Source organism: Austrofundulus limnaeus, unplaced genomic scaffold (assembly GCF_001266775.1).
Source record: "Austrofundulus limnaeus strain Quisiro unplaced genomic scaffold, Austrofundulus_limnaeus-1.0 Scaffold4, whole genome shotgun sequence".
Lineage (NCBI taxonomy): Eukaryota > Metazoa > Chordata > Actinopteri > Cyprinodontiformes > Rivulidae > Austrofundulus > Austrofundulus limnaeus.
This window is the reverse complement of record NW_013952406.1, coordinates 5,474,414-5,488,404: the sequence shown is the minus strand read 5'-3', so window position 1 is coordinate 5,488,404 and position 13,991 is coordinate 5,474,414. Positions and strand designations below refer to the sequence as shown.

The 13,991-nt window shown below is 40.2% G+C and overlaps 3 protein-coding genes across 5 annotated transcripts in view; 2 read left to right on the top strand and 1 right to left on the bottom strand.

The window, feature by feature from the left end:
- Positions 1–2,309, bottom strand: part of LOC106527124 (zinc finger protein 26) — a 6,217-nt gene extending 3,908 nt beyond the window's left edge. The window contains exons 1-4 of the mRNA XM_014021898.1: positions 1,985–2,309; positions 1,776–1,854; positions 1,573–1,675; positions 738–1,419 (exon numbers count right to left, since the gene is read on the bottom strand). Of these exons, the coding sequence (XP_013877352.1) occupies positions 738–1,419; positions 1,573–1,675; positions 1,776–1,854; positions 1,985–2,277 (1,157 nt within the window). The 5' untranslated portion in view covers positions 2,278–2,309. The remainder of the gene's footprint in view (positions 1–737; positions 1,420–1,572; positions 1,676–1,775; positions 1,855–1,984) is intronic.
- pgls (6-phosphogluconolactonase) lies at positions 2,104–5,289 on the top strand. Of its 3 annotated transcripts, none has more exons than XM_014024957.1 (6): positions 2,104–2,122; positions 2,980–3,254; positions 3,672–3,779; positions 3,867–3,968; positions 4,463–4,603; positions 5,074–5,289. In XM_014024957.1, exons 2-6 carry the CDS (start codon positions 2,991–2,993, stop codon positions 5,218–5,220), a joined length of 762 nt encoding a protein of 253 aa, XP_013880411.1. In that variant the 5' UTR covers positions 2,104–2,122; positions 2,980–2,990; the 3' UTR covers positions 5,221–5,289. The 3 variants fall into 3 exon arrangements, with proteins under 3 accessions (XP_013880411.1, XP_013880404.1, XP_013880397.1); XM_014024950.1 differs by lacking the exon at positions 2,104–2,122 and adding an exon at positions 2,558–2,698; XM_014024943.1 differs by lacking the exon at positions 2,104–2,122 and having other exon boundaries at positions 2,959–3,254.
- Positions 5,290–5,836: 547 nt separating this feature from the next.
- colgalt1a (collagen beta(1-O)galactosyltransferase 1a) lies at positions 5,837–13,884 on the top strand. The gene is made up of 12 exons (XM_014024812.1): positions 5,837–6,186; positions 7,998–8,108; positions 8,194–8,311; positions 8,742–8,876; positions 8,970–9,174; positions 9,257–9,376; positions 9,543–9,619; positions 9,738–9,844; positions 9,943–10,075; positions 12,806–12,933; positions 13,026–13,232; positions 13,316–13,884. The coding sequence occupies exons 1-12, from the start codon at positions 5,960–5,962 to the stop codon at positions 13,584–13,586; spliced, it is 1,839 nt and encodes a 612-aa protein (XP_013880266.1). The 5' UTR covers positions 5,837–5,959; the 3' UTR covers positions 13,587–13,884.
- Positions 13,885–13,991: the final 107 nt, after the last annotated feature.

Genomic DNA, 13,991 nt, shown 5'->3' with positions numbered 1-13,991 from the left:
TGGAAAAATAAATATGATGGTAAATTAAATTATAAAACTTGAGCTAAAGTTCTTTTTTAATGTATTTGGTGCATTTTAAACGTATTTATTGATTTAGTGGTTCATTTATATGTTTCTGCTTTTAATTCTAATTATGTCAGTGTCGGTCCTCCATGCAGCAGAAGGTGTAAGAGGTAATTCAGTGACTGAATCAGGTGYGTTGGAGCAGGGAAATGTGTAAAACATGCAGGACTGCGGCCCTCCWGGACCAGGATTGCCCACCTCTGCTATAAAGTGTTAACTTTTTGTATCAATTTGTCTATCAAAATTTAGACCACTTATATCTAATTATACATTCCTATTTTTTATTAGAACTGCACAGTATATGAAAAATTAAGCAATGTATGCATAAATTAACAGTAACATGTCAGACATTTTTTAACAGTGTTTGTTATACAGTGAAGATATAACGGAATCTGCTGGCCTCCTTAGATATGTATTTTCTATTTGACATTTTATAAAGTATGTAAATGTGTTTTTACAGTTCCCTGAGATGACTTCAGTTGTGAAATGGTGTGACATAAAAAAATATTGCTAACTATATTGAATTTTAGATACATTTTTTTTACATTTAAATAGTAAAAAGTGACACAAACCAAACAAAAATAACTTTATTATTTATTTATTTTTTACAAAAAGCTTTGAACCAAAACTAAAACGAGGGAGGTAACATTTGGTGCTGGTTGGTGGTTTATCTAGTTTTGTTCGCAACTGTTCCACTGAATGACGGTGCACTGGATTCATTACCGTAAATGTTCAAACTTGGATCTAGATGTACAGCAAGGTGCTTTTTCAGATTACAGTTCTTCGTAAAGCCTTTGCCACAGTTGATACAAACAAAAGGTTTTTCTCCTGTGTGTGTGCGCTGATGCATATCAAGAGTGCATTTCTGAATGAAGCCCTTTCCGCAAATTGGACACCGATAAGGTTTTTCCCCAGTGTGTGTGCGCTGATGTGTGTACAGGTGCCCTTTCTGGGCATATCGCTTTCCACATAGCGTACATCTAAACGGCTTTTCTCCTGTGTGACTTCTCTGGTGAATTTCGAGCTGACTAAAGCATCGGAAACTCTTGCCACACTGCAAACAGCCAAACTTCTTTGCAGCCGAGCTTCTAAAATTGTGAAGCTTCAAATTTCTGAGTACGTTAGCACTTTGGGAGGCAACATGTTGAGCCATGCTTTTCCCAATCTGAAGGGTTGTGTTTGCAGGTGTTAACTGGGAGTTCCAGTGCATTTTTCCTCTCCCAGCTTCCTCGACCGACTGCTGGGYGCTCAGAGTCACAAATCTATTGGTGAATGGAGGCTGCTGAAGTTCAGCGATGGGTTTTGGGTGGGGCATCACATTTGGACTCTTTTGGGTGTTTGTGACTGCTTCCCCTCCTGTTGATAGCAAATAAACACAATACAAGTAAAAAAAAAAAAGAAGTTTTCGTCAGGCTTACAAAGCTTAGTAATAAAGCTGTAGTGTGGTGAAATAAGATGCAACATTATTTACTGGAACAATTTTGAGGAGCAAGCAAATGATAAACTCACTGTTTTCATTTGTCCTAGCTTGTTCAGCATTTTCATTGCCTGCCTCTGATGGCTCCACTTTTATTACTATTGGTTCAGACTGCTCCTTTAGTGGGTTTGGCATCTAATCACAAGGAGTATTAATCAAATGCACCAGTTAGAAATGTGAAACAAAGCAGAATRTGTGGTTGCAAAATAATAATATAGAAAAATTGCTGACTTACTTCAGTTAAACCATGATCTTCACTTTGTTGCAAACTGCTCATCTCAGCAGAGGAAGCTGTGTTTTCCCACAGAGTTTCACTAGGAGGAAGTGCACTTAGATTACAGCATAAGCCAAAGGCAACCAATGTTATAAAATGTCAGCATAGCACAAACTGAGTCGACCCACACACATGGCAATCAACAAGCCTACCTCAATCAACAAGCCTACCTCTTAATGACAGGTCTAGTCCTGTCAGGCGCCAAGAAATCGTCGTTTTCTGTAGCTTCTCTCATCACTACGGCTGCTGCATCCTGACTGCGTCCCTGTGCCATGTACAGTAACTTCTCCATCAGCTGCAGTTTCTCTGTGAGCGACGCGATTTCGTTTCGCCCTCGGGTTATCTCTATCTTCAACATCTTCGATTCGATCTCTACAAGTTTGCTTATTTCCATTACGGCTGTTTTGGACAACGCGTCCATAATGGACACGAGCTGCGTCTGGAAAGAAAACGCTGTGGACATGTTTCTTTTAGTCTCAAACACACAGAAATCTGCAAAATGTTTGTTACAACGTAAACGGAGTCGGAGTAAAATGACGTGTCGCCATCTAGCGGCGGGGCGGAAGTGTACAACCTCGCAAACTTGTAATATTTAGCTCAACAATTTCACCTCTGTAGATAGTAACATTAGTCGAGTTTGTATAAAGCTCAACTAAAATTCTGCTTTACATTAATTTTTCGACTTTATTTTGCCTCACTTGTTTACAGCAGCGTTGCGAGTTTTCCGGAGACTACATCAACCAGAATGCATCGCGGTATTACAGAAGCTGTGATTGGCTGATAAAATGTTGTCTGAGGAAGTAGTGCGTCGAATGAAATTTACTCATTTTGCCGACTTAAAATCTGCATGACCGTCTCCTGTTGTGGAGTTTAGTCTTTACAAGGTACGAAAAGTTACTTATTTATACAAGAAAAGTATACACGTCCTATATGTAAYAAACGAACTACTTTAAAATGCCCATGTAAACATGCTTTTTTATTATCCTGTTTAATTAGCAATTCCCAYTTCCTACAATATTGTATCCTATCACTTTAAATACTGCAAAAAAGGCAGTTTGATACAMTAGAAGGCCTAATAAGGAGAATTTACAGACACATCTTGGTTAGCAATTGTATTTGGTAACTTCCTTTTGTTCAGTAGTTYTCTTGTTTTTCTTCATGTCAGATAGTTCCCTCATGGCTGGTAGAAGAGTAGTGGTGTTTCCCACCTCAGCAGAGCTGGGTCCTGCCCTGGCCCATCTTGTGATTTCACGGGCAGAGAAGGCCATCTCCTCTCATGGCAGGTTCACCCTGGGCCTCTCTGGAGGAAGCCTCGTCTCTCTGCTCAGCAAAGAGCTGCTCGCCCTGCCACAACTGGACTGCAGCAAGTGGATGGTTGGCTTCTGTGACGAGAGACTGGTTTCGTTTGATGATCCAGAGAGCACCTATGGTCTTTACAAGGTATAATGTTTGTTTGTTTGTTTGTTTGTTTGTTTGTTTGTTTGTTTGTTTGTTTGTTTGTTAACACATGTTAACAAACAATGTGGTTATATTAGCGTATAATTATTCAATCACATTATTATCGTTCACATTTGGGTGAATTACTCTGATATGGCTGCTACTGCTTTTTTATCTTTTTTATCTTTTTAATCTTTTTCTACCTTTTATTTTATCTTTTTTAATGTTCTGATTTATTTGCTACAGTGGTTGTACTTTTTTATTTGKTTTTTTWMCYYYTWWTTTWMCYTTTTTTAATGTTCTGAGTATTTGCACTATGGGAGCTGCRAAATTATTTCGTTGGTCATTGTCTGTGGACCGCAGTGTTATTTTYRGTGCAACAATAACAATAAAAAGTGCACCATTTTGCTTCCTTTACAGRGTCATTTGTTTTCCAAAATCAACCTCCCTGAAAGTGGAATCCTAGCCATTGACTCCTCTCTGCCAGTCAATGAGTGTGCTGAAGATTATACACGCAAACTGAAAGAGGTGTGGATCAATCACAAGCTTTTAGAACATGGAGRAAGAATAACAAGAAGTCCTTTTTGCATTAACTATTCATTTTAATAATCACAGGCCTTCCCAAGTGACAGCTTTCCTGTGTTTGACCTGTTACTGCTTGGTATGGGACCCGATGGGCACACATGTTCCCTTTTTCCAGATCACCCTCTACTTGAGGTGAGAGCAACGTGTCAGTGAACTTATTGCTTGTATAGTTACTGTATGTTTACATATTAGAAATTTATATGGTTTTCAGGTTATTCTTGGATGGAGTTTCCTGGTTTGCTACAGTTGCAWTGTTCCTGCTATATTAAGAAGTGTTCTCATACATTTGCACCACAAAAATAATTAAATGCTTTGCACTGGAACTAAGAAATTGCTGTTTCAGTCCTCTCTGCTAATGTTGGCCTACCTTAACTCAAACCAGCAATCCAAACAAAGCATTCTTCTCATTATGTTCGTTAAACTGGATCAAACTGAAATATAAAATCTTGCAGGAAAAACAAAACTTCTAAAAGATTTAATTTTAAAATTATTAAAATAACAATGCAAGTGTGTGTGTGCCATGTTCTRCTATATATGGTAGTTATCACAAATGTCACTGATTGTAGCTTACACTGTATTTTTTTTTATTTAACAAAATATTTGGGTTGTCTGTGTCCAAAATGCAGGAAACAAAGAAGATAGTGGCCCCTATCAGTGATTCTCCCAAACCACCACCACAGCGAGTGACTATGACTTTTCCGGTGGTGAACTCTGCGCGCTGCGTTACTTTTGTAACTACAGGTGGAAGCAAAGCTTCTGTTTTGAAGGTAACACCGAGTTTTGTCAGTTGCATTTCAAAATCATAATCCAGTGCTCTAAGAATATAGAAAGATTGATAGTAGATAGTAAATCACCTGTRATTGTGCCCAATCTTTCATAAAAGTCATATCCTGTTTAGTAAGGGATTTTACTTCAGATGAGATTACAATGTGCAGATAACACTGTTTTTATTTATATGAATGTAAAATGCATGTATCTTTTATGTACAATTTGTGTTAACATTTTTCTATTTTCACAACAACAACATAAACAAACCTTTTAATAAGGTTATCTAATAAGAACAGACAAAGAAGAAACATTAATCCGGACATTAAATAAGTTCAAGCCATTTACCATTAGAGGAAGAAAACTGATGATAATAATCATAGCTGTTTTTGTGTTTTTCTTTGCACATCAAAAATACTCAAACTTGCAGTAATACAGTTGTTTTACAAAACAGTGGTCAATGTGTTTACAGGAAGTCCTGGAAGGTAGAGAAGGTTCAGCGTTTCCAGCAGCCCGTGTTCTTCCAACCAATGGAGAGCTGTTTTGGCTCATCGACGACCCTGCAGCTGCTTCCTTGACTATCCAGGTAGAGAGGCCAGGCTCGGGGGCCAAACTGTAGAGCTCTCAGGGAAATAACGCAGGATGTCAACACTATCTTAAATAAAAATGATTTCTTATTATTAAAGTGGTGAAATTCTCAATCAGTGAACACAAGCAAAAAATACATGTCTTTGCAGGTTGTTGTATAAGGGGTGTTATTTAGGTACATTACATTTACTGTAAAATACATACAATAAATTGTTGACTGCAGAATTTTGAAGAGCAGATAACAGTTGAATTTATCTACGATACAGCTGTGTAACATGCAGATGTAGGTTTGATGTAGAAGCTAGAGACGTGCAAAMACACAAATTTTCAGTGAAGTGAAAAACTGTAGACCAAATATTTTAAGCCTTTTTTCTGTTTTAAAATATGACAAAAAATGTTTTAAAAATTAGATGTTTCTTTTTTTGTGTCTAGTTTTTAACAAACTTGTAATCTAATCTGACCAAAATACTACGAAATGACATGCATATATTGTGAAAAGTTGTTTAAGCAGTTGGGAATGATCTGTAAAATATCAAATAAAGTAATTCGCTRTTAACTTGAATTAGGCCCGTGGTTTTTTAACGGCTGAGTTTGTTGTCCGTCCCCTTTAAGACCGAGGCTCATCCCACCCCTTTAAAGCTCAACTTGTGCAGCTACTTTTCCTGTCTTTGTGATGGCCGTGAGAAGTGGAGGGATAAATATCAATTCTGCAGTTCTGAACAAGCCCCGGTCACATTTTAATATCCTGTAAAGCATAAGGTATCTCCACGATGTCTGAGGTGTCCGTCCTCCGCGCCGCGCTGCTCCTGCTGCTCCTGTCCGGCTGCAGCTCTCCAGCCCGGGGATACTTTGCTGAGGAGCGCTGGAGCCCCGAGTCTTCGCTCCTCGCCCCGCGGGTTCTTCTTGCTCTCATCTGCAGAAACTCCGAGCACACTCTGCCGTATTTCCTGGGAACYATTGAGCGCCTCAACTATCCCAAAGACCGTATGGCTCTATGGTAAGTTGTCACTGGAGAATTGGCCCTGTTGAACCAAATGATCTATTTAAATGAGTTAAAATTGTGGAAATGCTTCTTAACACAAAGGCTGTCCACACTGACATTACACTGTTTTTTTTAGGAAGAATATTAAAGTGGGCAGACCCGCAGAGATTGAGCATCAAGAGTGTGTTGAAAGGCTGAAGAGCTACAGAAAGTCATGATTATTATCAGAGCAGTGAATCTACTGACTGAATATTTAAAATCAAACCTGGACTGGAGAAAGACATGAACAGATCCTGACACTGTTAATCAGAGTTTAGTGATCTGTAAACGTGGAGGGGAGGAGACGGGAAAAATCTGTCCACTAGAGGAGCTGTTCACCCTTCACTTTCTCCACACAGCAGCCTTCATTTCCCTCTGAGTTTTTATAGTTTTAGACTGAACCATGTTTATTTCATGTCTCTGTAAAAGTTTTCTGCCAGTGACAGCTGTGTCTGCACCCTGCTGATTTCAACAGACAACTTTCTAAGCAACTAACTGTGCTAATTAAACATCTGTCAACCATGTCTAGAGGGGAAAAAAACGTAAGCAAGTAAGAGTGGTGGTTCTTGCTTAAAAAAAGTAAATAACATGCTTCACCAGCCCACCCACATCTGTATCCTCAGCTCTGAGCAGTTTACATGACTGCCCTGAGGACTGAAGAGGTGTGATCCTCACTGAGTAACTTGATGAAGCAATTTAACCTCACAGAGAAGCCTTGTAAATGTTTTTTTTTTTTTTAATGTTTGGGAGGAGTCGTGTTAAACTGATTTTAGAATAATGTTTGCAAAAAATACAGCTCTGTCTTRCACGCTCAAGGGACAGATTAGGTTACATGTGAGAAATGCAAACAGCTTTGCGCTGCTGTAAACACCCTATATTCTAAGTATTTTAGCKCTTTGTAAGCATGCCAAAGCCTCAGAATCATAATCGGCCAAACTGTCATTTTAGATTTTTTCTTGTCTGCAATTAGGGCTGCTTTCTGCTCTCCTCCAGTAACAGTAAAAATAGACGGGATTAGAAGAGACGCGCCTCTCACTGATGTCTGTTCAAATGCTGTATATTTCAGAAGTATGCTTTCCTTTTAGTAAACTTTGCTTGAGCATAAACAGGGAACAGATTATGTAAAAGAGGGATTTGATTGAAGGCTGTATAGCAGCAATYGGGGTTGGTAATAAGAAAGTGTCCTGGGAGAGCCACAAAAAATTAACTCCATTAAATCTATTCTAGCTGTCATTCAAATGAGTAACTTTCACATTTAGCTGATTGCATGTGTTTTTATTAAAGCAGGGTTTTGGTCTGTCTGGTTAAGGAAACTGGAAGTGTTTTATTTTTGCATTATTTAGCACTTTTTGAATAGTCATGTGTGCTGAAAACCCAATGTGTAGCATGGTTTCATTCTTCAGGATTGCATTAAACCTATTGTCTAACACRGGGTCATTTGCTTCACACATGGCTCAAATCTCTTCCTTCCGTTCTAAGCATTACAGATTTTAGAAGTAAAAGTTTCACTTCTGTGATGTCCTTTTTTACGTGTTCTTTCTTTAAAATGCTAACGAGATATCTGCTACTTGTACTTTGTTGTTATTGTGTACTGTTAGTATCAGTAACACTTGTATCAGTTCCCACAGCTACAGACAATATGAGTCTAAATGTGAACACAGGRCTATTGTTATTTGAGTCAAGGTTTTTCCTTTCAGTTCTGGTCTTTTCTTGGCACTTGTGCTGCACTCATCATTGGTTTTGAATACAATACATACTGTTCATTTGTACTTTTGCTTTATTGACAGGGTTGCAACTGACCACAATGAGGACAACACCACGGTGATTTTACGTGACTGGCTTTTAAAAGTGCAGAAACTTTACCATAATGTGGAGTGGAGGCCAAAAGAAAAGCCTGGGTTTGTTTTGTTACACTTTTCTGGTGTAATCGATAAACAGCTAAACAAATAATCCATTCATTTAACATCACAATGTCTTTCTAAGACGTTATAAGGATGAAGATGGTCCAAAGCACTGGACAGATCTTCGTTATGAGCATGTTATGAAACTTCGGCAAGCAGCACTGGAGTCGGCTCGTGAAATGTGGGCGGACTACTTCATGGTAAGTCAGTAAGTTTTTCCTGAGTACGGTAATATTAAAAAGACAATAAGACTGAAAATGCACTGAGACAGCTGTTAAAACTATTTTTAGCATTTGATTGTAGCAGCTAAAGAATTACAAAATCAAGCCACAGTTGTAAATAAAGAGGAACACAAGGCGTTAAAGTTGATCTACTWGTGCTTTGTTTCTCAGAGTTTATATTTTAGTATAGTTCATTCAGGTTTTGACATTTTATTGCAGTATTTTTTTAGCCCAACACACAGTGTTTAGGTTTAGTGGAGTTTTAAGTGACATAACTCCAGAACTGCGATAATTCTGTCTTTGTAGTTTTATTGCTCAGCTTCCTTTTTATTTTAAATCAAAAATTAAAAAGGAATTTTCTTTGACTCTATRAACACATTTCACAATCTCACCACTCTCCACTGTGCAGTTGGTGGACTGTGATAACCTTCTCACCAATCCCAATGTGCTCTGGAAGCTCATGAAACAGAATAAGACTATYATCGCTCCAATGCTTGAATCCCGAGCAGCCTATTCAAACTTCTGGTGTGGAATGACTTCCCAGGTATGAAAACTGGTTGCGTCTGCTTGTGCGTTCAGGCCAACACCCTGGATTATTTTTTATTAATTCAAATGTAAATCCGCTACTTCTTGTCAGGGCTACTATAAGAGGACACCTGCCTATATACCTATCAGGAAGAGACTGCGGAAGGGCTGTTTTGCTGTTCCTATGGTTCACTCTACATTTCTGATAGACCTCAGAAAAGAGGCATCGAGGCAGCTGGCTTTTCACCCACCACATCCAGATTACAGCTGGGCTTTTGATGACATTATCGTGTTTGCATTCTCTGCTCGGATGGCAGGTATTTCACAAGCTAGTGATTAAATGTAAAATTGAACATGTTACTCGTGATGTTGATGTTTCCAATCTATGTTTTTTAACAGATGTTCAGATGTTTGTATGTAATAAGGAGACATATGGTTACTTACCTGTACCACTGCGCTCTCACAACACTTTACAAGATGAAGCTGACAGCTTCCTGCACTCCCTGTTGGAAGCTAATGGTGAGAGTTCTGCTTTCTTCCTGCAGTCGACTCCTTTTGGTTTGGCTGGCTTTAAAGTTTTTTTATTATAATCTTTGCTGCCCTGTCTGTCCTGTAACATCTTGTGGCATGAGTCTTGTATTTCATTTGTACCATTTCTGCATCCATCTTCCCTCTCACCATGTAGTGCTAAATTCTACAGTGATGCCTTCCAAATACATACCTGTTCCTAGAAAACAACCTGACAAAATGGGCTTTGATGAGGTGAGTAAAGAGCCTGGTGAAGATGGAAAAATGCAAAAATGGCCTTCTACCTATTTCTTTTCTTAACTTCCCCCTTCTGTTGCAATCTGTAATTACACTGGCGTCACTGTATTTGCAGGTGTTTATGATAAATTTGCAGAGGAGGACAGATCGCCGAGAACGCATGCTGGCGGCTCTGTATGAGCAGGAAATTGCATGCAAGGTCATTGTAGCAGTAGATGGAAAGTAAGTTCACGAAAAAATCCTATTGTTTAGTACATATTAATTATTACAGTGTCCCATTTTTGTAAATATTTGTATCACATTTTCTTTCTTTGCTCTAGAGCAATGAATGTCAGTGAAGTTCATGCAATGGGTATCCATATGCTCCCTGGGTACAGTGACCCTTACCATGATCGACCACTGACAAAGGGAGAGCTGGGCTGCTTTCTTTCCCACTATAACGTCTGGAAAGAGGTACATTTTAAAAGCTAAGCATTTATCTAGAATTGCGCTGCTCAATGTGGCAGCATCCTAAAGTAGCTCTGTTACTTTTACTCTGTGATATTGCTTTTAAAACTTTAGTTTAGGAGGTTTAGGAGGTGCTGTGGATGTGGAGCAGGAGTAAAAAGGAGAGAAAGAAGGAGGAAATGCAAACTTGAGCAAAAATTGGGAGTGCCGAGCAGGCTCGCTAAAATCACATCTGCCCAGCATTCTTCTGACCAACGCCAGATCTGTGATCAATAAGATGGATGAACTGGACTTATGCATYGCAGCAAATTCCTCTGTGCACAACTGCTGTGTCTTTACCTGCTGATCCCAGATGCTATAATACAGCTGGCGGGATGCACTGTCCATCGCCATGACGGGAACGAGCAGAGGCAGGGGACTGTGTATATATTCACAATGACTGGTGCACAAACAGCAAGATAATAAACAYACACTGCTTTATAAATATTTAAGCAGTGTCTGTTGCTTGCAGACATTTTTATTTGCCCAGAGAGCTAGCAATGGTAATCATCACCTCTGTCTATATCCCCACCCCATGCTAACATTAGCTTAGCTCTTGMATATCTACACAACATGSTCAACAGACAGCAGCAAATCCAYCCTCATGGASTTCATATAATCACTGTAGATTTTACCCAAGCATGCTTAAGGTCTGTGCTCCCTTAATTCACAAAATATGTGCAGTGTGTCAGCAGAGGGACAAACATGTTGGACCGGGTCTACTCCATCCTGAAGCGTACCTACAGAGCAGTCTCCCTCCCACATTTGGCTCTGTCTGACCAACTTTCTATACGCCTCATCTCTGCATATACTCCTGTCAGGAGGAAAGCAAAGCCAGTCAGTGTTAATCTGTGTTAAAACCTGGCTGGAGGCTGCTCTCTCCCAGCTTCAGGATTGCTTTGCAAAAACTGACTGGAGCACATTCGAACAGCAGGACCTCCAGGGTTTCACTGACTCCACCATAGCCTTCGACAGGTTCTGCACAGACAGGATTGTGAYAGAAAAAAACATCTGGGTTTACTCAAACCAGAAGCCCTGGATGACCAACAAAGTCCAGACGCTCCTGAAAGCCTGAAATGCTGTTTTCAGGTTGGGGGTCCAAGGCAGCCTACAAAAGGATGGTGGAGGATATCTGGCTGACAACAATCCACAAAAGGTGTAGCCAGGCCTAAAACAGCTAACAAATTACAAYCCCCCTGTGATGATCACAGTAGATGCCTCCCTGGATGAGGAATTAAATTATTTCTTTACTCACTTTGAATCAAACTCACCTCAGCCACACTGTCTCCACTGTCCCCACATCACACAATCCCTCTCACCATCCAGGAACACTGAGTGAAATCTGTGTTCAGGTCTGTGAATGTGAGGAAGGCTACAGAGCTGGATGGAATCCCTGGCAGTGTACTGAAGGCTTCTATGAGCTCACAGGGGCCTTTACAAAAATCTTTAATCTCTCCCTGGCACCAGCCTCTGTTCCACCCTGCCTCAAGTCGACAACTATAGTCTCTGTCCCAAAAAGCTCAACCACCACCTGCTTCAATGACTACAGGCTCATAGCACTAACACCAGTGGTCACCAAATGTTTTGAGAGACTGGTGCACAGCACATCAAGGACTGCCTCCCTCTTCTTTTGATCCTCATCAATACTCATACAACAGATCCACCTCCGATGCCATCTTCACTGCCCTCCACACCGCTCTAACCCACCTAGAACTCCCTGAGTTCTACATCAGGATGCTCTTTGTCGACTTTAGCTTGGCCTTTATTACCATGATCTGTCCTGACATCCCGGTGGACAAACTGGCTGCCCTAGACTTTCCACCAGCCACTTCCATCTAGATTAAGGACTTCCTTACAAATCGTCCTCAGTCTGTAAGGATTGGCGCACACAGCTCCTCCACYCTGACACTCATGCTGCGTTCCATTAGTCCTGGGAAGTGGTAATTTCCCTGTTCCCATTGGTAGATTTAAACTGGAACGCCCCCTCCAGTGGTAATATTCCACTCGTATAGTGGAAGAAATGAAATTGCCCCCAGTTTCGATTTCAAGATGGCGGCTACTCGCAGCTTTAGAAAGTTAACTCTGTAACTTTTACTCTTAATTATCTTTCTTAATTTTTTGTGCAMGCTTAATCACTCACACAAGTAGTGTGTTTTCTGTGCAGTACTGTATACTTATTAAAATCAATGTTTGTTTGCATGACATACGTAGTAGAGCTCTCTTTTTGTCATGGTTTATATTGTAGCAGTGTTGTAGCTAGGTTAGCGGCAACAATAAAATCGCCTGTCGGCTGACTGGAATGCAGTTTCATATTGGAAAATGACGTCCCTACCATTTACCAGTTTCGAGAATACAATGTACCAGTAAATGGAATGCAGCATCAGCACTGGCTCCCCCCAGGGCAGTGTGCTGAGCCCACTTGTATTTGCCATCTACACCCATGACTGCACCCCATCTCACTCCACCAGTACTATAATCAGATATGCAGTTGACACTACTCTGGATGGGACTTGTGCAATAACTACTTTATTATTGGCTTTGTCACTATACAGTATATACTGTATATATTGCTGTTGTCCTATACGTTTTTCTATGTTCAGTTTCGTTACAGGCTTGTTCACTGACAATGAAAACAATTCTATTAAGAATTGTTGAAATGTGCAGATGATATTTTGATGAATGTGTGTCTGGTCTTAGATTGTAGAGAGGCGTCTGCAGACTTCTCTGGTGATTGAAGATGATCTGCGCTTTGAGGTTTTCTTCAAACGTCGCTTGGTGAACTTAATGAGTGAGATTGAGGAAGAAGGCCTGGATTGGGATCTCATGTGAGTTTGCTCTTCCACAATAACCTTCGGTTCTATCACAGCTTTCTTAGGTCAGTTTCTTCTCACCTCTCCTCTTTCTTCCTTGTCTCTAGCTATATTGGTCGGAAAAGAATGCAAGTAGATCATCCGGAGAAAGCAGTGCCACACATACACAACCTAGTGGAGGCAGACTATTCCTACTGGACTCTTGGCTAYATGATGTCATTACAAGGAGCTGAGAAGCTTTTAAAAGCAGAACCTTTAAAGAAGATTTTGCCAGTGGATGAGTTTCTTCCTATCATGTACAACAAACATCCAATGTAAGTATTTAACTCTACTAGAAAAAGTAGGCACCTGTGAACTTCTGCTCAAAATTTYTTTGGCTTTGTCTTCTCGTTCACAGCTCTGATTATAAGGAACAGTTTGAAAACAGGGACCTGAAGGCGTTTTCTGCAGAGCCTCTCCTTGTGTATCCAACTCACTACACAGGCGACCCAGGCTACATCAGTGACACTGAGACCTCCACTGTGTGGGACAATGACAAGGTCCGAACAGACTGGGACAGGGCACGCTCGGGAAAAACCCGAGAGCAGGCAGAGATCAGCAGTGAGGCTCAGAACTCAGATGTGCTCCAGTCCGCTTTGGACACTGCAGCAGCACGGGACGAGCTTTGAGAAGAAATGAGTGGGAGCCTAAAACGTAAAGGTTCATGGGACAAACCTAAAGCTTTGTCTGTTGTTAGTAGTTTTTGAAATAGCATCACAGCAGGGATGTGAAATCATAGTTTGAAGAATGACTACATTTGTCAATTATGACATGTATGTTAAAAAGGGATCAGGGGCGTTTTGTGTTTATGTTTTACTTTGATGGGGCACTAGACTTGCCATTTTAAATGGCATTTGCAGTACTCGGCTTGTGTCTGTCATACAGAAGTTACCAAATACATTAACAAAAAAATCAACTTAACTTTCATTACACTGTGAAATGTTTTTCATGTTTTATGAATATTGTATAGGTCTTCTGGACGGGTTCTTCTCTAATGAAATGTTTCGTCTCTCCTCCAAGAGGCTTCTTCAGTC